The 26,874-nt window shown below is 43.5% G+C and overlaps 1 protein-coding gene across 3 annotated transcripts in view; it reads right to left on the bottom strand.

The window, feature by feature from the left end:
• rasgrf1 (Ras protein specific guanine nucleotide releasing factor 1) overlaps positions 1-23,636 on the bottom strand; it is a 57,181-nt gene extending 33,545 nt beyond the window's left edge. For 2 of the 3 annotated variants that reach the window (XM_055661361.1, XM_055661362.1), the window contains exons 1-2: positions 23,152-23,636; positions 3,729-3,835 (exon numbers count right to left, since the gene is read on the bottom strand). In XM_055661361.1, the coding sequence (XP_055517336.1) occupies positions 3,729-3,835; positions 23,152-23,427 (383 nt within the window). In that variant the 5' untranslated portion in view covers positions 23,428-23,636. The remainder of the gene's footprint in view (positions 1-3,728; positions 3,836-23,151) is intronic. The other variant, XM_055661363.1, reaches the window with a different exon arrangement.
• Between the last annotated feature and the right edge of the window lie 3,238 nt (positions 23,637-26,874).

The raw sequence follows: 26,874 nt of genomic DNA, 5'->3' as shown, positions 1-26,874 counted from the left end.
CACAAAAGGTAATTGTTGGCCTCAAACAGCCTGGGAACCGCTAGATGATAAAAGCCCAAAGTTCCTCTTATTCTCGTTTATCAGCCGAGATGGACACTCTTCCAATGAACTAGCATGAGAGCAATGGGCTGAACGGCCTCCTTTCTTGAATCATTTTACTTTTCTATCCTGGTTGTTATATAATGCTACATAAATGTTCTCTTATCAAAGGGATCAATGTCTGCCTCTGTCTAGACTGCTTTTCCTGAAAGGAAATAGTTTCAAAATAACCTAAAAGGAAATAGCTATATAAAGCAAAAACTTGCTGGACACAAGATGTTCTGCAGGGATTATTTGGTAGTTCTTTTGAGAGTTTGTACAGACATGATGGACTATATAATCTCCCTCTGAACTGTACAGTTTGCTAAGTAACGCTGATGGTGATCAGATGCAACAATAATGGAGTAAGTAGTTGGGTAATTACACAGTGATCAATCCGTATTGATGTGGCTGCAACAAATCCAGACAATATGTGAGGAGGCTCAGTACTGCTGGACAATGGAAATGGAAAACAAAACTCACTGATTTGTAGTATGCAGAGAACATTCACGCAGATGTTGCCAGGACTTGAGGGCCTGGATATAGGGAGCGGTAGGGCAGGCTAGGACTTCATTCCTTGGAGCGCAGAAGGCTGAGGGGTGATCTTATTGGGGAGTACAAGTTCATGAAGGGAATGGACAGAGTTAATGTTCAATATCTATTTCCCTAGGGTGGGGGAATCAAGAGCCGGGGGACATAGGTTAAGTTGAGAGGAGAAAGATTTAATAACAACCTTGGTCCCATTTGCCCACCACATAAAGCATGGTGAGCATAAGGGGCAATCTGCCAGAGGAAGTTGTTGATGCAGTTACAATCACATTTAAAAGACATTTGGACAGGTACATGGATCGGAAAAGTTTAGAGGGATATGCGTCGAATATGGGCAAAAGGGACTCGCTTAGATGGGGCATCTTGGTCGGCATGGATGAGTTGACCCAACGTGTTTCCATGCTGCGTAACTCTATGACTGCATGATCCTCCTAATGTACCACACCCCCATCATATCCAATGTTGCTCCTATACTGGAGCCATAAAATATTTTTCTGCAACACAAGGTTACGAAGTGATTCAGCAGGTCAGGCAGCAGCTCTGGAGGACATGGAGAGGTGACGTTCGGGGTGGGAACCCTGAAGGGTCCTGCACTTTGTGTTTTTTGTAAAGCAGCATCTGCAGTTCCTTTTGTCTTTAAACATGTTTCTGAGGCAGATTAAACATCTTTGACTTAACAGCAGATGTCTTGTTAGGACAACAGGAAATCCATTGACAGCCTCTTGAGTGTGATTGATGCCAAGCCACCTTCTGACACAATCTGCAGCCTTTCACTCAAATTACTAACCTGAAACCGCTCCCAATGGTGTATTTTGTGTCAATTAACATCCAGCTCAAGTATTATCATAAGAACTGACACTCAGAGGATCTATTTGTACAACCAACAGCTTAAAATCAATGATTCTGTGAAGCAATTCAGTTGCTATCTTTGTCTGTCTGGAGACTCTGTGGGATTTTTCTGGATGTCTTTCACCTCTCCATGAATGGTACATGCAGAGATCAAGTCTGTAAACTAGATACCAAATATCCTATAGAATCTTTGCTAGATACTACTTGAGCCAGCAGACTCCGCAGATTGTGTGACTTAAGGAAAGTGATACATTGAAATATTTTGAGATGGCAACAAGGAATTAGATGGCAACAAGTATTAGGAATAGCACATTTGATGCCGATTACTAGACTTTAGCAAAAGCATGCAAAACAAATTGGATGGGCTTGGGCAAGTAAACTCCAGAGAATTTCAGAGAAGGTGACAGTCTGCGGGCAAGTACTGAGGCAGTGCTGTACAGTCAGAGTACTGTTGTGTGGGAGGGCAATACTGGGGGAGTGCATCGCTGTGGCAGGGGCAGTAGAGGGAGTGCCGCACTGTCAGAGTGGCAATATTTAGGGAGTGATGCATTGTTAGAGGGATAGTACTGAAAGAATGCTGCTCTGTAGGAAGGGCAGTACTGAGGACGTCAGGCAAAAGGAAGGGGCAATAATGGGGAAGTTCATCACTTTGGGAGGGGCAGACTGAGGGACCACTGCACTGTTGGAGGGGCAATATGAGAATGCACTGCACTGTCAAAGGAGCAATACTGAAGGAGTACTATTCTGGCAAAGGTGCAGTGTTGAGGGAGTACTGCACTGTCAAATAGTGTCACCTCAGTCTAGGAGCTCTGTTTTGTCTGTTCAGGTGGTATTTTCGAAGACCTGGAGACTATATAACATTCTCACATGTGAGCCACGTGGTGGTGGATTGAAGGACCCCGTGAGCTACCTGGTATAAAGCTGCAGGAACAGTACTCAGGGTGTGACGCACTGTCCTGAGAGAATGAAGTGCTGTCTCAGGATCAGTACCGAGGCTGTGCTGTATGGTCAACGGGTCAGTACTGAGGGGCGACTATGTTCTCATCTACTTTCCAATACCTGCTTTCTGACCAACATCACAAAAAGAGATGATCTGGCTATTGGCTTCTCATCATGTTTGGGATCAGACTGTGCACAAGCAGATATGTTACCGTAATGGAGTGCATTTGAAAAGTTTTCACTGGCTGCAGAATGCTTTTTGATGTCCAAAGGATGTGAAAGATGCTATAGAAATCCAAGTCTTTGTCTCTCGCTGCAACTCTGGGTTTCAATGATGAAACAAGATGGAAGGATAGATGTTGGTGGGCTTCACGGCAGCAGCTTATATTAATGGATACAGAGTACCTATAATATTGTCCAGCATATTTTGCTTAAACATCGCCAAACAAAATCAGACACCGTGCCATGTACGAAAACATTAGGGTGAGTGGCCAAAGCTCAGTCAAAGTGGGAGGTTTGAGGAGGAGTATTTATGGTGGAGGGTAAGAGACACTAAAGGAGGGAATTCCAAACGAGCAGGTCTGAGCAGCTAAATACAACAAGAGTGGAGCATTGGAAATTGGAGATGATTATGAGTCTGGAAGTGGAGAGGTGCAGAGATACCAATCAACACAGGAACAGGCTCTTTGGCCAACCATGTTTGTGTCAAACATGAAGCCAAATGAATCTAATCTCTTCTGCCTGCACCTGTTCCATTCCCCTCTATTGCCTGCATAAAGGTACTGTAAAGAAACAGGCCCTTTGGCCTCCACAGCGACCATCAGTCACCCATTCACACTATTTCTATGTTATCCCACTTTCTCATCCACTCCCAACACACACGGGGCAATTTGACAGAGGCCGATATGGAGGTCAATTAACCTACATACCTGAGGAAACACACGCGGTCACAGGGAGATTTTGCAAACTCCACACAGTCAGCACCCGAGGTCATAATCAAAGCCGGGTCTCTGGCACTGTGAGGCAGCAGCTTTACTAGCTAAGCCACTGTGTCATGTTGCTATCTAAAAGCCTCTTTAACATCACTATCATAGTTGCTTGAGGTGATTATAGAGAGAGGGAGGGGGGGGATTTGAAAACGAGGGTTTTGCGGAACGAGGAGCCGATTAAGGTCAGCGAGCAAACAGATGATGGGTGAATGGGAACATGTGAGAGTTTGGTGCAAATGTTGACAGGAGCGGCAGGGTGGTGGGGGTGGGGTCAGGGAGGTGGGCGGCTGACCCAGTGAGCTGGAGCGCTGATCCATCACCTACCTTGCATGGCTGATTGCTGTCACCCAGTCATCACCATCCTTCATGTCCTCCGTCCTCAGCTCCAGGGCTTTCTGAGCATCATGGCCAAAGTTTATGGTGAAGTAATACTGCGGGAAGCAAAGGATAAACCATCTCAATCATCTCAGAGCAAACACTCAGATAGAATGTACTCAAGGATGTTTCATCACATTACTGCCCACGGCCAATCACCCCAATGCTTTCGTCATTATCACCAAATCCCATCCTCCCATTGCCAATTGAAAAGCCAGGAGGCCCTTCATTCTGTGACCATGGAATGCTGACTCCTCCATATATCCCCTCCTCCCCAACTTCTTCACCAGATATTTTATAATTAATAAATGACCATACAATGCTCAGCGCCATAAAAACACAAGTACACAGTTTTGTTATTTCCTCTGCATTTTGTTTGGATATTATAGAAATTAAAAATTAGCAACATCTGAATATAATCATCACAGTAACAATCAAAGAAGAGAAAACCAAGTCCACAGCAAATCATAAGAAGCACTCAAAGAGGTTAAGTTTCATTGTAAATGATCATCGAAAGCCAGGAAGCTTTAAGGGTGTCCTGCACTGTCTGAGGGGCAATTCTGAGTATGCCCCACACTGTCGGTGAGACCTGACTGAGGGTACACGGCACTGTTGGAGGGCCTGGGCTGAGGGGTACTGCTTTGCTGGAGGAGCTGAACAGAGGGAGTGCCGAAGTGTGGAGAGAAAGTATTGAAGGACCACCGCACGGTTGATCAATGAGGGGATGCATCACTCTAGAACGCGCAGAGCTTGGATCTTCGCTCCATAGATGCTGCCTCACCTGTTGAGTTTCTCCAGCATTTTTGTCCACCTTTGATTTTCCAGCATCTGCAGTTCCTTCTTAAACAACTCTAGAATGCGCAGTTCTCTGGATGGAGCTTTAAAGCAGGGCTCTATCTCTTCGCAGTTGTAAAACAATTCCATGGTACTACTTGGAAGAGCTGGTAAATTAGATTTATTGCCCTGGCCAAAAATGATCCCTCACTCAGTTTAGGAAGAATCAGCAGATTATTTGACTATTATTCAGAAGCGCTTGCGGTGATCGAATTAGCTATTTGGTTTCCCACACTGCAACCGTAAATACATAATTAAAAACCTGTTTTGTTGCTCTTTACTGTTTTGGAGCCTCTCAAAAGGGGATGTGGAGGTTGCCTCCACTGAGAGGTAAGTATTTGAAATAGATGTAACTTGTCCAATCCAGATATGAGATGTTGCCTGACCCACTGAGTTCCTCCAGCACTGTGTTTTGCTCATAATTCTTTACCAATTGGTATTAAAACTTTAAAGGGCATTGCTCAGGGAAATGGAGTATTCATGCAGGAATTGTTAAACAGCCGTTTCAATGGTTACTGGTGCCTAAATATTCACGAAACGCCAGTCTCCTCTTAACTGGTTCTCTTCCCGTCTAATGGAGTGAATGGAGTAAGGGTTCCACGTCCCAGCCCTCAATCTTCAATAAGACTCATCCCTGTCACAGAAGGATAACACCTACAGAATTTTAGACATGAAACATCACACTGTAATAATCAGATACCAAGCATACACAGTACTGCAGGACCCTCCCACACAAACGTAGTATCATATAAAGCCAAATAGAGAGAGAGAGGGAGAGAGAGAGAGAGAGAGTTGGCATTGTATGAATTTAACCATTCACTGCAAAGGAAGATTAGTGCTGTACTGATTAACTGAACAAACACCATTCGGTAAATAGACTTAATTGGAAAAAGCTAGATTAAGATATGTATGAGAAAGCGTGATGCACAATGTTTGCACTGGGGATTGAACTGTATTAGCTATTAGATAATCCTTTTGGTAGACAATGGCCTAATTGATGGGGATAATAGTGGGAATTTTACTGGGTGCATGTCAGAGGATGGAAAGAAGAGTTAATCTAAAATCAGACATTAGCCTTTTTTTGCTAAAGATTTAGAAATTAAAAATAGAAAAATATTCTTACAATTGTACAAGATATTGGCGAGGCTGCACTGATAATCCTGACGAGAGTTTTGATCCCCTTATGCAAAGAAATAATATTCCAGCATTGGAGGTGGTCTAGAAGAGATTCACATCAGAGAGTTTTCTAATCATAAAATTATTCCTTGGAAATTAGAAGAATGAGAGGTAATTTCATTGGAACATTTAAGATCCTAAGGGGTAGATGCCAGAGGGAAAGTCTTGATGAATTGATTAAAGCTGTATGATATATGTCTGAGATGTGCCGGGATTTTTGTCTCAGAGAGTGGCGAATGTCTGGAATTCGCAAGTAGAGAGTCGCGGAGCTTAGAGTTTTGAAGGTAGATAGTTTTTTTAAGGATCAAGGAATTGAAGGCTATGGGGCACTGGCACTAAAAAGGTTTTGAAACCAGGGCAGATCAGCCATGATCATATCAGGTAGAGGGGCAGGCTTGAAAGGCCTGATGGCCTACTCCAGCTATTATCTATTTGCATTCTTGTGGAATATTATACTACAACCAGGATTAAAAGAGGAAAAAAAGGTATCATTGGTTTTAACGCACTGCTAACGCAAATATTTGATGTTACTTTACTAAGGTAGATAGAGAATGGGAGCAGAGGTCAGTCTATACCTCCACTCTGTTGCTATCTCTTGTACCACATGTTAAATTGTCCTTTGGTAATGTCAGGGATGTCAATTGGAGAACTTGCTTCTTCCACAGGAGTTAGTGGATGGACAGTGGCACATATTGGCCGCATAGTCATCAGCTGAAGTTTTGGTGCATCACTATTGGCAATGTCACTCTCTGGTTGTTGGGCTACTAGTCAGTAACAACAACACCAGACATTTGTACAACACAAGGAAAATGCCCAAACACTTCTGATGAGCATTATCTGACACCGACCCACATATGGAGAAATTTAGAAATGTGATGATTTATGATGTGATGAGACAGGCTTTCACCTTACAGAAGTCCAGAGGTGAAAGAATCAAGGAAGAGAATTTCAGAGCTCAGGATAACAAAGTCGCAAGATAAGCAACACCAGCATTGGCAGAATGATTAAATTCAGGAATGAATGGGAGTCTATAATAAGAGTAGTGTGGAGATCTCAAACAATTGCAGAAGAGGTTAATAGCAGATAACTGATCTTGGGAGACATCCCTGCTTTCAGTCATAGATTCATAGAGTCATAGAATGATACAGTGTGGAAACAAACCCTTCAGCCCAACTTGCCCGCACTGGCCAACATGTCCCAGCTACACTAGTCCCACCTGCTCACACTTGATCCATATCCCTCAAAACCCATCCTATCCATGTACCTGTCTATCTGTTTCTTAAATGATGGGATCGTCCCTGCCTGAACCATCTCCTCTGGCAGTTTGTTCCATACATCCGCCACCCTTTGTGTGAAAAAGTTACCCCTCAGATTCCTATTAAATCTTTTTCCCTTCACCTTAAACCCATGTCTTCTGTTTCTCGAGTCACCTACTCTGGTCACGAGACTGTGCTTCTACCCGATCTATTCATCTAGATCTTATACACCTGTATAAGATCACCTCTCCCCCTCCTGCGCTCCAAGGAATAGAGTCCCAGGCCTACTCAACCTCTGTCTATAGCTCAGACCCTCGTCCTGGCAACATCCTCATAAATCTTCTCTGCACCCTTTGCAGCTTGACAACATCTTTCCTATAACACAGTGCCCAGAACTGAACACAATTCTCTAAATGCTGCTTCCCAACTTCTATACTCAATACTCTAGCTGATGAAGGCCAATGTGCCAAAAGCCTTTGTGACCACCCAATCTACCTGCGGCTCCACCTCATGCACCTGCATTCCTATATCCCTCTGCTCTACAACACTACCCAGAGCCCTATCATTCACTGTGTAGGTTCTGCCCATGTTAGACTTCCCAAATTGCAACACCTCACATTTCTCTGCATTAAATTTTATCAACCATTCCTCAGCCCACCTGGCTAATCGATCAAGATCTTGCAGCAATTTTTCACAACTAATCTTCACTATCTGCAAAACCACCCACTTTTGTATCATCTGCAGACTTGCCAACCTTGCCGTGTATGTTCTCATCAATGATGCATATCATTGATATAGATGACAAACAGTAACAGGCCCACCACCAAACCCTGAGGCACACCACTAGTCACAGGCTTCCGGTCTGAGATGCAAGCTTCCACCATCACTCTCTGCTTCCTTGCATGAAGCTAATTTTCTTTCCATTCAACTATCTCTCCTTGGATGATCTTTCAGCAGCAGTCAATGTTTGTCCTGGTATGTTTTCTATAATTTATGTAGTCTGTGGATTTAGGATGAGATTTGCCGTGGAACCTATGGTATCATTATGCTCATAGCAAACATATTTAAACCAGTTGAGAAATTTATGCAAGCAATTTCTGTAACATTTTGCGCTAAGCACCGCATCACTTCAGCAATTGGCACAATGCACTTTATTGACTTGTTTACTGAGTCTGGAGACAGAGTTTAAAATTATCCAGCGTGTGGTTGATGACATCACCCAACAACAAGCAGCGCTGTCACGTACCCCGGGAGTTATCAGATCTTACAACCCCAATTGAGTGTAAGATTCAAAGAGGGCACTGCCTCTGTACAGACACAGCATGGTACCTGTAATGCCCACGCAAACCGAGGGTTCACCATCTCCCGCGATGTGAGACTCAGAACCCGTACTGAGTGAGCTTTAGATCTTTAACACTCTTTGCAAATTCGGCAGACATCATTTTCCTCGTCTCTTTACCATAGGGACTGTTATAGACTTGTTGACAGAGATTAATTAACAACTCTATCATAATTGTATCACATGGATGAGAGAAGGTGAACTAATTGGAACCCCATATTTGATATATATGAACAGCAATTTTTACTATTGCTATTGCACGCCCATTGAGTTTCTTGAGCAGGGAAGGAGTGAGGGATGTTATGTACAAGTACAACAGTAAGCCATCGACTAACCACAGGACCTGGTTAATAGTTAGTTCTCTTACTAAAAATTGTAAACCAGCAATTGTGATGCTGCAGTGTAAGTCAATCTGGTTGAAGCAACAAAGGCCATTTGGAGCCAGGCATTGTTCAAAATGTATTGCCAGTTCATTTGGAGTCAGAAAGATGTAGTTTCAGGTCTCTTCCCTGTCCTAACCCTGTACTTACCCCTCAACTAACATCACTCGCATCACATAACCTGGTCATAAACATAGTGCTGTTTATGAGGGCTTGATATACACAAATAAAATGCTGTGTTTCTACATTACCACTGTGACTGCACCAGGTCACAGACAGAAAGTGCTGTGGCCTTTTCTGAGATGGGAAAGATGCTAAACGTAACATCCTTCAATTACATCTGCAGTTGGAAATGTAATTCTTAAACTATATCACTTCAGCAATAATGAGCAACATTCATCACAGCGAACCTCCTTCCTCACACTGCCATTAGCGTGCACACAAATCGGTGTCCCTCTGGTCCTTCCATTTTATATCAAGAGCAGGAATCAGATGGACATTAATAGAAAATGGATTATTCCCAATGCAACAGCTTTCTCGTAAATGATCTTGCCTCACAGATTAGGATCTAAAGCTGGTGCATTTTATCCATCAAGCTTACTGTTTTATCGGTATAATTATATTTAAGCACTTGGCTTCCTGTAGGATTGCTTGTTGGCAGCACAGGTGTGGTTTTTACCTATTAAGTTTGAATTGTGTCTCTGTGTGTGTGAGAGAGAGGGAGGGAGAAATGTGAGGGAACATTCATTGTCTTGCGACCTGCACTTTCTCCGTTAACTTTCCCTCTGCAGTCAGTGAGCGGATCCTGACGTGGACCAGCTGTAATTTAGACACATTCCTCACCAATTGTGCTGAGCTGAAGTTTGACATCAGCCTATATTCAACACTCGATAATAGTAGCCACTGTTTCATGAAAAGAGAGGAATGTGTCTACATTTCAAATAGTTCTAACAAATACTGAACTATGGGTGCTATTTACTGTCATGGAGAAAATATTAATGAGTGAGTTGATTAATTTATTTATTTCAGTTACAAGATGTTCTAGTTAATTATAGTACTGAATATGGTTTCCCTGGTAACCAATTAAAGATTTCCTAAATGTACTTTTATGTACTGGAGTGTATTCTTCTGGCTCCTTGTAAGTGAATAATATCAGGAGAGACCATCTTTAGAAATCAGATGATACTCGTACATTTCCACTGATGTACTCCTTTGATACTTTTCAACCAAACCTGCTGGACTGAAGTCCATTGTAAGTCGTTTCCCATGCGCAGGCTATCACTAAATCTACATGTAATCATTTTGGCATATCTAATCCCATATTTGTTCATGGTTTGTTAGGTCAGAGCAACAGATTGTTCACAATTCAATACTAATGTGACTGGAAGATTTTTGCATCAGTCGGGCTCTTTGGTTAGCAGCCTGTCTGCTGAGTTGAGGGGGGAGGGGGCGGGAGGCGTGGGAGATCACGCTCTGGAACTAGGCAACCTAATCTAATGCAGATAGTACCAGCGAGGTGCTGTCTTTCAGCTGAGATGATCTGAGGACCTCTTTCACTGTGTAGGTGGACTTTTATTTTTAAAGTAGGGAGTTCCCTCTGGAGTCTGGACAATATTTACTTCTATTTCATCATTTGGATTATTGGGGCATGATATCTGTGTCAACTTACTGTGTACAGTCCAGTTACTGTGTGTCAACAGAACAACAATGACTATATTTCAGGAGGACTTAATGTCAGGAATAGTCTTAGAGTATCCTGAGGAGGCGACAGACTCCGTGCTCTATTGTCACCGAGCATGTAATCCATCAGTTGCCGATTCCCCTCCTCCTGACCCTGCACAGTCATTCCACTTGCATGTGGCTCCATGGCACTGGATGTCTTCCCATGGAATTTATAGTGCAGCGTGCAGTGCCAATGCTGCACAGCATACTGCTCCCACCTCACACCACCATCAGTAGGCCTTCTCATTCTTTCTATTAAACTTCTGCCGTAACACATTTCTGCTACTTGCCTCAACCACTTTCTTTGCGAGTGAGTTGCATTTGCAAGGTGGAACCATGGCACCACTTTCTGACCAAATATATTTCTCCTGAGTTTTCCATTGGACTTATTAATAACTGATTTATTGGGAGCTTTTTGGAAACCCTAATACAGCTGCCTAAAAGCTGGATCTCCAGCCCTGCAGTATTATGTGTGCATTCTATTCCACTTCGGAAATCTGGGCCCATGGAAATGAGGAGAACCACAGTATATTGAGCAGATGCTAGTCATAACATCGCACATTTACTGGCATTGATGGGTGGTATGGGAGGGGGGGGGGGGGGGGGGGGGGGGGGGGGGGGGGGGGGGGGCTTGATACTGGGCACATCACAGTTCCCAGTGTTGGGGTCAGAGATCGCACAAATTGACTGCAGCCATTTATTGAAGGCAAGGTTAGAGTGATTCTGTTGCTGGAAATTCACAGCGGGTCAGCAACCGAGTTCATGTTTCAGATCAAAGACCGTTCAGCACCTTTCATTGCAGACCGTAAATGTTAGCTTTGTTTCTCTTCCCATAGATGTGACCAGATAAGCTGAGTATTTTACCAGTATTTTCTGCTTTTATTTTACACACAAATCCTTTGCCCCAGCCAGTCTGTGCTGTCCACCAACCCAGTTACACACATTCTACATCAATCCTTTTTTAATTCTGCCCACGTTCTCATCAGCTCTTCCAAATTCTACTGCTCACCTACACACACGAGGGGTAATTTCCAGTGGCCAGCCATGCTGTGGGTGCAGCAAAAATTCAGCTTTCTGTGATGGATTCAAGACTGTTTGCATATACAGTCATTGAATATAAATTGGATCATCATGCAGCCCAGAAGAGAGAAACCTTTAGTTTTAATTACAAGGATCTAAAGACACGATAAGGTGTAGCGGAATCCTTTAGCTGGGATTTTATATACTTAATGCCTAATGTTTTGTAACGTTACCCTTTCTCCATTTGGTCATTTTCCAGGAAATAAGATCAATCAGTGCAAAGTTAGGTGGCACCAGATCAAGTTAGTTGATTTTCTATTGCCAGTATAATTGAATCTGGAGAAGCTGTGAATGGGCCTGTGTTCTAAGCTGTCAAGGGAATAGGACAGACGTATTCTGAATCCAGTCCATGCTACCTATGATGAGGAAGCAGATGGTGTTTCCAAACATTTCATTCCTCAGCAAAGGCACTGTAAACTAATCAAAATATGTATTCATGGGCAACAGGAGGTCACTCAGACCCTTGATCCTGTTCTGCCAATCTATCTAATACAGTTGAATTCCTCCTACCATTCACTTGGAATCAAATTCACTTGCTATTAAACTCGGCTCGGACAAAACTCTGAACATTAATAGCCCATTATCTGTTTATTTGCACTTTATCAGTTTATTTATTCATGTGTGTATATATTCATATAATGGTATAAGGACACACTGATCTGTTCTGTATTCATGCCTACTATGTTCTGGTGTGCTGAAGCAAAGCAAGAATTTCATTGTCCTATCAGGAACACAAGACAATAAACTCACTTGATCTTGACTTGCCTTTGCTCCAGACTCCTTCATTCTGCACAAACCGTACATTGACCTGAATCCGGAATATTTCCAGACCTTTGGTAAAAGGTGTTAAAAATATATTTTTATGGCACCTGTCACATTGCTTCAGGATATTCCAAAAAGCTTTTGAAATGTAGTCCCCACTGTGACGTCGGAGTTGATTCTGGGAGACAATATTCTGGATACTCCTACTATCGAATGGTGTGACTCTGATTGTAAAACTGTACACTTGCCATATATGTTCATGTTTGGCAGAAGAAGCTCGCCTGGGTCTATATAAAGATTGGTAGAGAGAGAGGGCGGAGAAACAAGGGCAGCGAGATTTCCGTACTCTGTAATTACCACAGATTTGAACTGACAGTTACACAAAATGTTCAGTCTTTGTGTTTTTAAAAGCTCTATCATGCAAAGCTACTGTAATTCTTCATAAATCGGATGAAGTTTTGCTGCATGAAGCAGTGAATAGTGGTTGTTTCTCAGACCAAGGGAAGATGACTGTGTGGTTGCAATTTGGACCACATCATTTGCTGGTTGCTGATTGTGATCTGGCTTGGATACACAGCGCAATATTTAAATGTTTACAGTGCAATGAAAGGAAATATAATGAATGGTAATGAAGAACGTAACAAACTTCAGGAGGTCTAAGGCAGAATGGAGAAATGAGCAGACTAACAGACATTGAAATTTAGCACAGACAAGTGTGAAATGATGGCAGTGCACGCAGAAAACAGAAATACCATACAGTGTGTCTACATACTCTTTGAAGGACAGATTTAAGGAGTCTACATAACAATGATCCATGGGTTTATTTGTAGAGGCACAGAGTACAAAAATAAGAGAACAGTACACAATCACATTAACCGTGCTTTGACCCGAACTAGACTAATGTACCTAACCCTGACACTGCATTTTTAGTGGATGGGTGTTAAGACCTTGGAAGGGGGAAATGCAAAGGCTTTACCAGTTTGGTTGAGGAAGTGACAAACCTCAGCTCAGTGTAGAGACTGGAGAAGCTGGGATTATCTTCAGAGCAAAGAAGGTTTGGGAAAGATGTGTTCAATATCATGTTTAAGAAAGAACTGCAGATGCTGGACAAATCGAAGGTAGACAAAAACACTGGAGTAACTCAGCGGGTGAGGCAGCATCTATGGAGCGAAGGAATAGGCGACGTTTCGGACTAAAGAAGTCTGAAGAAGGGTCTCGACCCGAAACATCGCCTATTCCTTCACTCCATAGATGCTGCCTCACATGCTGAGTTTCTCCAGCTTTTTTGTCTATCTCTGTTCAATATCATGAAGGGTTTGCTCAAAGAAAAAAAGGTTCCTCCTGGTAGGAGGATCAACGGATTGAAGATTTTATTTGGGTATGGGCATCACTGCCAGCATTTATTGGCCACAACAACTAATTGCCTTTGTGAAGGTAGCCCCATGGTGCAGTGGGGTTTAGACCCAGAGACGATGATGGATTGAAGGATATTTCCAAATCAGGATGGTGTGCAATTTGGAGAGGAACCTGCATCTGCTACATTTCACCTTCTTGACAGTAGAGATCGTGGTTTGAGAGGTGCTGTAAGAGTACCCAACGTGCATTTTGCAGATGATAGAATTGCAGCCAGTGTGCAGAGGAGGGAATGAATAGTTATGGTGCTGGATGGGATGCCAATCAAATGGGCTGCTTTGCTCTGAAGAGCTTCTTGTGGAGCTACACTCATCTCAGCAAGTTAAGAGTATACCACCACACTCCTGAATTGTATATTGTTGGTAGAGATTTTGGGGGTATCAGGAGTGAGTCACCTCAGAGGATCCAGTCTCTGACCTGCTCGTGTAATTAGTGTTTGTAGATGGCTGATCTGGTTGGGACAGTGGTGACCTCAGGATGTTGATGGTGCAGGGCTTAGAAATGGTAATGCTTTTGAATATCAAAAGTATGTAATTAGACACTCCCTTGTTGAAACAAGTCATTGGCCAGCACCCATGTGGTGTGAATCTTACTTATCACTTCTCAACCTGTGTCTGGATGATGTTGCAGGAATAGAGATATGGACAGGTTCATTTACTGAGCATTGACCATGGTGCAATCATCAGCAGAATCTCTACTTGTGATCTTACGAGGGAAGGAAGGTTGTAAATGGTGGAGATCTCCTGGGGATAGGATGATTGATATCCGACACCACAGCTAACCTTTTGTGCAAGAAATGACTCCAAGAATTGAAGTGCTTTCCCCTTGTTGTTCATTAACCGATTTTATCAGGGGTCAGAGAGCCACACTCAATTAATTGCTGCCTCGATATCTAAAGTTGTCACTCATCCACCATCTCTGGAACTCAGCTCTTTGGTCTGCATTTGGACCAAGGCTGTGATGACGTCTGGACCTGAGAGTTTCTTCCATCAGTGAGCAGGTAACACTTAACAGTTTAGTTGACAACACCATTTTACATAAAGATGATTCCTTCAGTACAACCAAGTCAGACTGTTACTTAACTAGACTGTGAAGCAACTCCCCCAATTTACATGCTAGTCCCCAGATGTTTGTAAAGTCAACTTGGCTGTGTCCAAACTCAGTGCCTGATTCAGTGCTGACCAATGTTGGTCTGGTTTTATTCTTTCTCTGCTTCAGTGTGGTGATTACGATGCATCCGAGTGGCTTGCTGGGTGATTTCAGATGGTGATTAAAAGTCAAGCCCATGGCGTGGGTCCGTAGTCAGGACAGAATGGCAAAAATACCAGGGAGATGATGAGCAGAATTTGTTTTATGCGCACATTCTTGTGAACTGGAATGCTACGCCTTAAAGGATGATAGAAGCAGATTAAACAGGGCATTTCCAAAAGGAATTGGATAAATAACAAGGGGGGATGTTTGCAGAACACGGAACTAACAGTCCTTTCCAAAGGGCTGACAGTTGACTGGTCTCTTGCTTGGTTGTTCAATTGCTGCGATTCTCTGTGATATGTTGGAAGCCTGACATCTGCTGAGAATGAAGGACAATGATCTTCCTTCAAAGTGCAGGAGAATCTGTATATTCTACCATTTAATTTGCCAGCTCTTGTCTTCCCATGGCTTAGCCCTTTCACTGTGGGTACTCACACCCATGTCAGCATAATCTTCTGGCCCCATAACTGCTGACTTCCTCCCACCTCCACCGGTCTGAGCTCAGCTGCACGTCCCTTTCACACTGCCCTATTCACACTTCATTCACTGGCTTCCTCTAGCTTCCGATCAAGGCAAGTTGAGTGTTGTTCATTGTCATATGCACAAATAAGGTGAGGTAAAATGAAAATCTTGCTTGCACCCGCATCACACAAACAAAAACATGAATTATACATATGGTGCAAGAAAACAAGACGTTAATGCAAAACCAAATTAGAAAATCAAGACATAGTAAAGATGGCGTTGGAGAGAGGTAACTTAATGCAGGCAGCATGATCTGACAACATCTCAATTTTAACATTCTTATCAATTTTGAATTCCTCTCTGGCTTCTCCCTACCACTGCGATTTTTTCCAGTCCAACAACCTTCTGGGATTTTTGTACTACTACAATTATTGCTTCTAGATCATCCTGGATTTTAACTGCCCCAACTATTGGTAGCCAAGGCCATTGGCTCTTAATTCCCTCATTGCTTCCTTCTCAAGGGTCCACTGACCAAATTTTCAGTCACCAGTCTTAATATTTACTTGCCTGACTAGGTGCCGGCCTTTGGTTTAAAATGCCTTACATTTTTTGATTAAGATAAATGCAGTAGTGTCCCGAAGCCTAGAATACTGATTATATATAACTGTTGAAAGGCACATTACTAGTCAGTGACTAATTCACCACCTTTTTGGCTATCCAAGATCAGGTACCAGGAGTGAGCAAGCATTGATTCCCAAACTGTGCCGAGTTAATTGACTTCACTTTAAAACTCATTCTCGAGGGTGGGTGTTGCTGACAAGGCTGCCCCCTCCTGCCGGAGTTGAACCTCCACACTACACCCGGTGTGCTTTGTATGTGGGAGCTTCACCAAGTGTCTCCAGGGAATCTCTTAGACACGGATAAGATATTCCATGATACCATCCCAGCACAGAGGAAGGAATGGCTGATGTAACTCCACAGTGAGACGCGCCTGAGTTTTGGTGGGGAACCTGGGAGCTGATGGAGTTTCCATCACAATGCTGTGGTCCTCCATTTGCAGCAGCAGCTACAGGGGAGAAAGTGATGTTGCAGCAATCTGACCGAGTTGCTGCAGAATAATAGAATAAGGCAATTTTAGATTCAATTAAACTATTGCTGCACAGAGTTCCTGTACGTGTTTCACCATACAACTGCAATGACACGAATTTCACTGCACTGGATGTAATTAAAATAAACTAGTCAGATTAACATTCTTGCCATGGAGCCCTGGTTAATATTGATCTGCCAGCACAGTAGTTACAACATTCAAGTGGCTGTGGGGGCAGAATTTCAAAGATTAGTTCATGATTTCTCAGTTTCTGATCTTGAATAGGGAAGGTAAGGGGAGTAAAACACATAAACAAAATTCCATCCAGCCCAATGTGTCAATGCTAGTTCACTGCAATTAGCCCCACTCGTCCTCTCTTGCCCTCATACATGCTACCGAGTGCCTCTGGCAATCACATATTCTGCAGTGCCAGTGCAAACTCTCTTGATGATGTTTTTTTAACCATGTGCTTGGTTAGCAACAACTGCTGGGATGTCCAAAGCCCTAGGATTTGTCTCAGCTTGTAATGGAGAAATGATCCCAAAATCGTGTTGATCTTGGATATCAAACCAGCATGAAAATGCACAGATCAAGTCAATTGCCCATTAGAATATTGGCGTGGGCATTTTAATTACATCCAGTTAGATGTTGGGTGATAGATCGGTAGATCTATAGCCCAAAATGTAGATTTCTTTCCTTGAACCAGGCAGGGTTACAACAATTCCATAGCTTCATGGTTACCTTTAATGATAAGAGTTTATTTATTTTAGATTTATTTAATTACTGCAATGTTGTTTCTCCTGCTGTATTATCAATATCAATAACCATGGACAAATGGAATTGTTGTAAATCCTGTCTGGTTCAAGGAAGGAAATCTACATTTTAGACTATGGACCTACCAATCTATCACGTGACATGTAACTGTCTTCTGAAATGGCCACACCATTATTCTAACGGGTCATTCACCCAATCTGTGCAATAGAATTTGAACTAATGTCTTTTGATCAATACTCCAGAATTCTATTACTTCCAAGTCACCCTCTGAAGCCAGGAGAGTTGCCCAATGGAGGGACATCGTTGCTAGACCATGGAATTCCCATACCACACGCCTCAAAAACCCTCCATAGCTGCCTAATGAACCTCTCAGTCTGTACAAAGCAAAGTTGGCATAGTGCAGTGGCCCAGGGAAGCTCATTCCCACCAGCTCAAGGGTAACTAAAAGTGGGCAATAAATGGCAGCAACCACTGCTCCACAAGAACGAGTTTTAAAGAGAAGTCAGTGAACTCAGCACAGCTAGGGAATCGATGCTTGTATATTCCTGATCTTGTTCAGCTTAACAGGTGATGAATTATACACTGACAATAGAGATTCTCCACACTTATTTACAAAAAGAGAAAACATAATTTATGATAATAATAGTAAATGACTGGAGTAATCAGATCTTGAACATTATGCAGTGATTATAGATGTACAAGCCTTGGTGCACTCAACACTGTATGAATGTTGTCATCTTGTCGAATGCTGCTGACAACGAGATTCACTCAGAACAAGAAAAACAAACTAGTCAGATGTGATAATTTCAGAGAGACAACACTGTCTGTTCGAAGCATTTAGCTGCTAATATTGAAAATGACTTTACTCCCATAAGTAAAACAAAAATCATTGAATATATTTCAATAACTAACAACACAACAAGAAACAAAACATTGTTTTACATATTTATGGCACCTTTATCGCAAGATGATGTAAAGTGCTTCACGATGATGTATCTTTGAAGCTTTATAATGTTGGAAATGCAGAAGCAAATATACACACAACAAGCTCCGACAAATGACACTGAAAAATGACTCAATAATCTGTTTCACTGTAGCCAACAAAGAATATTGCCAGCACCTGGCAATCTTCCTTTTGGTCTTCAAAATACTTGAGAAGACAGATAAGGCCTTCAGTTAATCATCTGAAAGACAGCACCTCTTACAGTGCTGGAGTGGTGATCGTATGTAGATGTAAATCCTTCTGTTTTATTCTTTCAATCATTGTCTCCAGGTGAAGAGGCTGACTAGACAGGAGAACACAGCTGAAATACAGTTTAAATTTAAAAGTGAATATGTACAATCCTTACTTTGCAATAATATTTTGACATACGATTAGTTTTGGTGAAAAGGAAAATCTCGAATGGTTTCTGAGGCAGGGATGAAGAATTGACCAGAATCTAAACATCTCTGTGCAGAGGTGTTCAGGGCTGCTACCCCTAACAGTCACAGTGGCTCCATGATCTGTTCACACAGATAGCTCCCTGTATAACTGTGCTCAGGTATCCCGATATGGAAGATAAATATTTAGCAATCTATAAGCCAGGCCAGTAGATTCAAGAACAGCTTCTTCTTTGCTGTTATCAGACTTGTGAACCGGCCGTTTGTATGAAGAGGATGAATTCCTGATCTTCCTGTGTTATCTGCACATTCGCTGTGGCTGTGACACTATATTCTGCATGTGTTTATTTTCTCATTTGCAGGACCCAGTGTACTCATGTATGGTATGGCTTGCCTGGATACTACACAAAATAAAGATTTTCACTGTATACATGGCAATAATAAACCAATACCAATATATAACCACTTCCTTATTCTCTGCCTTTTCAAAAGCTCTTTAAGTCATTTTGATATTGAAGCCACAACACAGCGTTCACAGGATGCAAGGTGCCAATTTAGGTAGTAATAAGAATGGGCAGGGCTGAGATAAAATGTCACATCCAATGACAGGCACTGTCAACAACGACAACTTGCATTTATTTTGCAAGGACCAAAGCATTTCACAGAAATGATTGTCAAGAGAACACGAACATTGGTGCAGATGCAGTTAAGAAGACGATATAAAAGCAACGGAGTAGAGGCCTGGTCAGAGAGGGGAGTTTTAAGGAGAGGTGGGTGCAACCATTACATTGGGGGAAGAAAAGTCCAGAATTGGAAGAGCACTGTAGAGATGTAGGGGGTTGTGTAGGGAGGGGTATGGTCATAAAAGTGTTCTCTGTCGGAACGCCCAACACATCACAACCAATAAAGTGCTTTCAAAGTAATTTCAGTTGCATGTAGGTAAGTGTACATTCTGCACACAAGCTCCCAATATACCCAGTAATAAACTTAATTGAAGTGGATTGCAAAGTGACTCCCCTATATATGTTGCTACCAGAGACCAATGGTGTAAACATTGGCAGTTGATTGTGCAAGGCTCTGTGTGCACATATGCAGTCCACTGTCTCAAACAAGAGTTAGATGTGCGCAAAGACAGGGGCTCTGATCCTTCGGGAACCTGGCTCACTCACTTTCTCTATCCATGAAGGTTGGTCAGGTGGCTTTCTCCACATGACTCTAATTGAATGATATCCTGCATTTATCCTTCCCCATTACCTCCTAACATTTCACCCTTTGTCAGCTAACACCCATGCTCATGTGGTCTTGCTTTTCCACAGCCAATTATAAAGTAACGGCCCAATATTAAGTGATTGGTTGAAGCCTTGCCTTCAGTCAAACAGCCCTTCACCCCCAAGTCCCATTGCTTGTAATTAATTATCAAAAGTATTTAAACAGAAATGAAAATCTCACTCCTCTTAAAGCTGCTGGGTATTCTGAAGGTTGGCAATACTATCCAGCCCTTTTGGAATCCATGTTGCAACCCTGGTCTTAGGGGCAAAATGGCACAAGTGGAGGAAGCCCACGATTCAGGGCTTGTGTTCAGTGAGCAGCAGAATGAACTGCGAACAACTTGGCAGAGAGTCGGGACTGAAGGGAACACCATCTGCAGCCGCAACTAACAAGTCCCACGGCATAGCCTCCAATGCATACCAGACTAAGGCTGAGGCTGAAAGCTTATGAAGAACTAGGAGAAAACAGGGACACAGGGTCCCTGATAATCATGCAATGAGCCCACCATCACTGCTGCTTTGTGCTAGTGTACTATCAACAAAGGCACTGCAGTCACAGGTTATTTCACATAATCTCCTGTGAAATCTCCCTCAATGGCAGGAAGAAATCAGAGCAATAATAAATGTCCATGAAATAGGAACCGAGCTGCCTGGTTAATGTGCATTTACGATGCAGACCAGACTTGCATAGGGGAGTGCACTGGCAACAAAAGCATAGTAAACATTCACAACATCTCATGGATGCCTGAAGATTTCTCTTGATACTGCCTCCATCACAGCCCTGAGCCGCACCCATCAGCCCCATCCCACCTCCAGCTGCCTTCCCTTTCCATCCTGCCACATCTGCCACCTTGTCATTCTCTAGTGGCAGTCAAGGAGCTTACCTCTGTTAAATTTTGCACTTTGCCCTCACCAGGGAGATTTTTTACATCCACATGGACCAGGCAGGGCGAAGCTCCCTTTGCACAGGTGGCATTGTGAGTAACCTTGATCTCAGCGGGACAGACTGGGTCCTCACTGCCATAGAACAGCCTTGCTTCACTTGACTGGCCGATCCCAGGTCCCCGTGGACTAAAGTCCGAACTAATCCCGTGTTTGTGTTTGTTGGTTTCTTTCAATTTGAAATTAGAACTTGAATCACTCATATTGTGTGTGTGTCCTTCAATATGTCTATATATGTGTTTATCTATACGTGCTTGTGTCTCTGCCTCCATATGTGTGTGTGTGTTTCAGTGTAAGTGAGCGCATGTGTCTGTCAGTGTTTGTGTGTATAAGTGACTGTCTATTGGAGCCTTTGAAGAAGGAAGATATACCCCAGTGGCCGCGTCGCCTTGTTGTGTTCACCACCCTGACAGAGGCGTCTGCGGCTCGGTCTGAACCCCCCTGCAATGATCTGCAATCACCCTCCGCTTCACTTCCCACCGCAGCCGCCAGACTCCGACAATCAGTCACATTCAGATTAATCCGCGCCCGATTTGATTTATGTACAATCTGTATGCGGCGAATCCAGTGGATATTTTAATTTTGCTTCGACTTCTCTAAAAATGAACGGTAATCCCGGAAGCGGCAGCTGGCTGCAGTTTGGTGTTTCACTTGACACTGCGGAACATTAATGTGTCAGACATTGACATAAATATTGGAGCCTGAAATAAAGACAACATATAAACAGTGAGACTGCGGACAACGGGGAGATGTTTAATTTGGGAATACTTTTGCACACTTGGTTACACAGCGCAGAGGCTCAGTGATATTTAACCAGTGACAGACAGAGGGTTGTATCGATGTTTATTTAACAATCGATCAAGAACATTCCCACAGTGAAAGTCTATTCCATGGGGAAATGTCCGCCCGTCACCCCCTGCAAATGCACGATTTCATCCTCTACAATAAAACACAGCCGCTGTTGATTTAAGTGTTTTGACATCAGTAATAAAAAAACTGTAATTGGATATTGAAGGAAAATATGAGAGTCATCACCGTGCTCGCTGGAGCGAGGGGTTGCAGTGGCCGCAGTCTCCTCTCGGTACACGAGGAGGCGCTGGAGAGCCCCGCGATTTTGCCCCCTCTGACACGGTAACAAAACCCACCCCGACCACGCTCTCATCTGCCGCTCACCTCCACCCACTCTGCCCTAGAAACAGTTAATTAACTTTGTCTAGTTTGATAAACCTCGCATCTGGCCTGTTGCATAATTTATTGATTTGCTCCTTCTTAATATTGGATTCTCAGCAGGAAGAGGCTTCACTTCAAAGATTAATTAAAATTCGCGGATGCCGGGCGCGCTCCCTCTCGCTCTCCGTTTTCCTTCATTAGCAAACGTGTGGTGACTGATTAACCGGTAAAAATAGACTCGCCAAAGCCAACTACCGATTAATTATTTAGAAATTACAGGGCCCGGCAAAACATTAGAAATATGCAGTCATTTGTGCAAAAATAAAAGTTGATTTCACGATAATATTAAAACTGCTTTGGTTGTTGCTTGCTGTTAGCGATATGAAATCCCATTTCTGTTATAGATTTAAACTCATGTAAATTGTTACATTTCCAACCTTTCCCTCTAGTGCGTGTGTTGCATTGTCTCTGCGGTAATTGCACTCAGATTATTAGGAAAATAAACAACCCAGTGATCCAGTTGAGGGATTTTACACAGACTGGGATTGCGAGAACTGAAACAGCCCGCCCTCGTGTGAAGACTGGCGCCTTTTAGGCAATGCAATGCAACGCTCGCTTGGAGCATGTGGGGATCCAGGTGAGCCGTGACTGAGCACTGGGTACCGCGAGCTGGACACGGGCAGTGGGTATTGAACACTGGAGTGCAGCCACTGGATATGGGGAGTGTGAGCGTGGACTGTTGATCACTGGGAGCGGGCGCTACATATTACTCAGTGGCCAGTGGGCACTGGATATTGGACGGTGGGAGCTGGCCACTGGATGTTACCGGGCACTGGATATTGGATGGCGGGGACTGGGCACTGCATGTTACTTAGTGGGCAATGGATATTGGACAGTGATGAACGGGCACTGGATGTTATACAGTGGCCAGTGGGTACTCGATATTGAATACTGGATAATGAGGAGTTGGTCCTGGACTTCAAACCCTGTACACTGGGTATTGGCCATTGGCCATGGGGTATTGAACAGAGGACATTGCGCGTTGGGCTTTGACAGTCAGACTGCTTGCCTCCTACCTGTTTCTCCAAGGAATCCTTGGCGGACAGCGATGGTTTGGGAGATGGTGCTCGCTCGCACACACACCCCTCCAGCAAGTAGAGACCCGAGGCTTTCGAGGCGGAATCATTCTCAAAATAAAACAGCATATTCTGGAGCAGGGCGAACCACTTGTTGTGCCATTTGGTGTTGTCCGAGCTCCGCTTGCTCAGGTAGCCCTTCCTGCTCCCGTCCTTCTTGGCCAGCAGCCCCAGGTAGGAGAGGTGCCCGTCATTCAGGCGGATTGCTTTCTGCATCTTGCCGCAGCCGCCGGTACAAGCCTCACTCACATTGCCGCCCGAGCAATTCGCCGAGCCACCAAACTGTAATTAGATCAGATTCTCGCCAGAGATGTGCCTCGACATCATTTCCTCTGCGCAGCCCGCTCCCTGCCCCTGCCCGCTCCCTGCCCCTGCTTTGAACGGGGACTCGCAGGCTCACAACTCCGACTGCTCGCAGCCCGGGACCGGCGGCACCGCGTCACGTGGCGCCGCTGCGGGACAACTTCAGCACCATGGACGGGGCGGGGGGAGAGAGACAGTGAGTGGGGGAGAACAGGGACACACACAGAGGCGGTGAGGGTGGGAAGAGACAAGCAATGCAAGAAGCGAGGGTACTGAGAGAGGGGGCAAGAAATTGATTATTAGGGAGAATGGTTGGGCACATAGAGCGAGAGTTAGAGCGAGAGAGGGCAAGTGGAAATGGGATGGGGGTAGGATTGGGAGATGGAGGGGTGGGAAGAGAAAAGGGATAGATTGGGAGAGGAAAAGGAATACAGAGGGAGAGGGAGGGAGGGGGCCACAGCGAGATGAATGTAGTAGAGAAAGGGAATATTTAGAGAAGGGACGAGATGGGGAGAATTGGGAGCACGGGAAGATTGAGGAGAAAGGGGAGAGAGAAATAGGAAGAAAGGAGAGAAGGAAATGGGAGAGAGAATGGGAGCAAGTAAGTGAGAGATAAGCTAATGATGGGAGGGTAGTGTGAGGAACAGGATATACAGAGAGTGAGATGGGACTAGGGGAATAGAGAAGGGAATGGAGATGGATAGAGAGGGGGTAAGAATACACTGCAGTGATTGCCTTGTTCTATATAAATAGTAGCACAGTGGACAGATGATACAGCACCATTCCGTCAGAAATTCATGCTTTACATCTAAGTGGATATAATGCAACTTCACTCAGCAGAGTAAATGGAAGGCAGATCAGCTAACTGGTGCAGTGTAGGAACAAGGGTTTCTGCACCTGCACAGCCCATCACTAATTGCCCCTGTACTGAGTTGCTGGGCCACTGCAATGCACAGTAAACAGGGCAAACTACATTGTCAAGGGTCTGGAACCTGTGGTTGGACTGAACTAGAATGGCAAAGTACATTGGTGAACCAAATGAGCTTTAATAACCACGAGGTTTTGTGGTCATTTTTTACCAATATTAGGATTTTTAATTTTTAATTTAAAATGTATTTAACTAACTATTTAAATTCCTGCTCTGCCTTTGAGGGACTGCAACCAGGTTCAGCCCCAGTGCTCTTGACTGCTAGTCAAGTAATGCAGCTTTGCCCAGGTGTGGGCTGATCACTATTACATGAGCTCAGGGTTATACAACAAGTTTGAGCTTTTTAAGCCACCAATTTAGAATTCATTTCCCTTCACAGGGAATAATCACCGCCTTTCCCCAGTCTCTAATTCCCTTTTTTATTATGTCCAATTTAACATCTGAAATTAAACACTACTTCATTAATTAAAGTCCAGTTAAAACAAATTGACATTTGCTGCAGCCGATTGTGGAGATTAGAGAGTCTCTGAATTACTGACTGCAGGCTGCACAAGTCATCGCAGTGCCTTGGTAATAAATCAGCCGTGGAATAGGTGGGCAGAGGAAGACCGTAAAGATGGGGGAAAATAGTGACGAGTAGAAGGTTACTCTGATTCATCAAAAAATTAATAAATATGTCTGACAAACTGAAGGACTAACAGGGAGAAGGAACCATGCACCTTATTTTTGATTTGTAAAGATTATACAAGGGGGAATCTGACTGGGGGTGTTCAAGGCAATTAATGGATTTGATTGGGCCTGGGGAAACCAGAGTTGGGTGGGGGTGGAGGGGCCATTCCGAAAAAGCAAGGCTTCACACGGAGAGGTCTGGAATCCTGAAAAGGAAACGTCTCCCCAAGGAATTCTTCCGGCACAGAGTGGGAATTGTCAGTGGAAAGTTTCAATAGCAAGATTGGTTACATTTGATTCTGAATGATTCTGAAATTACAAAAGGTAAACCTAAGCAAAGTATAGATTAGGCATGAGCTTGTTGAACAATGGAACAAATGAAAGGAGATGAGCAGGCTTCTCTTCCACTGTTTCAGTCATTATTCGGGACATCTTCTGTTTTTGACATATGTTCTTACTCTGAGATTCGTCCTTGTATGCATTCAATGGCATGGATATGGAGAGTGATGTTTAATGCAGTGTTTGACTAATTGCTGCACAAGGAGCCTTCTTGACAGATGCTTAAAGTGCATTGAGGGGAAAGTCCCCAATGCCTGAAATTGTATCTGGCACAAGGAAGGTGGCTGTTTTAATTATAGGTTAATCATATCATACTCTGGTCATCATTCATGTTGGGATTGGGGTGTGACATTTAAGAGGTTTTTAGGATAGGCACATGGATATGCAAAGAATGGAGGGATATATATTATGTGCAGGCAAAATAGATTAGTTTATCTTGGCTTCATGCTTGGCATAGACATTATGGACCACAGGGCTTGTTCCTGTGCTGTACTGTTCTATATTCTAACTACCCCCACCTCCGATTTTTTTACCAACTACACCAGGGATAAGTTACAATGGCCACATAAACCCACCAACTGGCACACCTTTAGGGTGTGAGGAAAGCAGAATGCTCATGGAACTCCACTAAATCACAGGGGGGACCTGTAAACGACATGCAGATGGCAGCTGAGGTCAGAATCAAATTCACATCACTGGAGCTCAAAATAAAAGGACAGAACTATAGAAAGATGAGGAGGAATTTCTTTAGTCAGAGGAATTCATTGCCACAGACAGCTGTGGGGGCCAGGTTATTGGGTATTTTTACAGTGGAGATTGACAGATTCTTGATTAGTAAAGGTGTCAAAGGGGACAAGGCAGGAGAATTAGGTTGAGAGGGAAAGATCGATCAGCCATGATGAAATGGCAGAGAAAAGCTGATGGGCCGAATGGCCTAAATATGCTCCAATGACTTGTGAAGTTATGGAGTTGCGAGGCAACTGCACTCCCCGCTAACCCCATGGTACATGTTTGCTAATAATTTTGTGGTCACCATGAGTGAAGGAGAGGAGGAAGGATATGTCTGCTCATTATTCTTTGACCATTGTGGGATCTACGCTTGTTTTCATGGATGGTATGATCTTTCCCTACCCTGTTGCTGTATATTGGGATGTTAATTACAGGTTATAATAACTATCTGAGATTCAATAAACCAGTTAGTTGGAAATGTGTAATTTTTTGCCTTTAGTGTTTTGAACAATTATGAAATTACTGTTATTGTAAAATAGAGCTAATTGTTAATAGCAAAGTATGTATTCATTTTAACTGTAATGATGAGAGTCAAACACTTTTCGCACCAAGTTACAGGTCAGTGAGGATGTTTTTTCACAGCCCTTTGAAAAATGAGTTGGCTGAATATTTAGGATTGTAGATTCCAAGGGAAA

Source organism: Leucoraja erinacea, chromosome 33, assembly GCF_028641065.1.
Source record: "Leucoraja erinacea ecotype New England chromosome 33, Leri_hhj_1, whole genome shotgun sequence".
NCBI lineage: Eukaryota > Metazoa > Chordata > Chondrichthyes > Rajiformes > Rajidae > Leucoraja > Leucoraja erinaceus.
The sequence above is the reverse complement of the archived record's forward strand: the minus strand, read 5'-3'. Positions and strand labels throughout refer to the sequence as shown.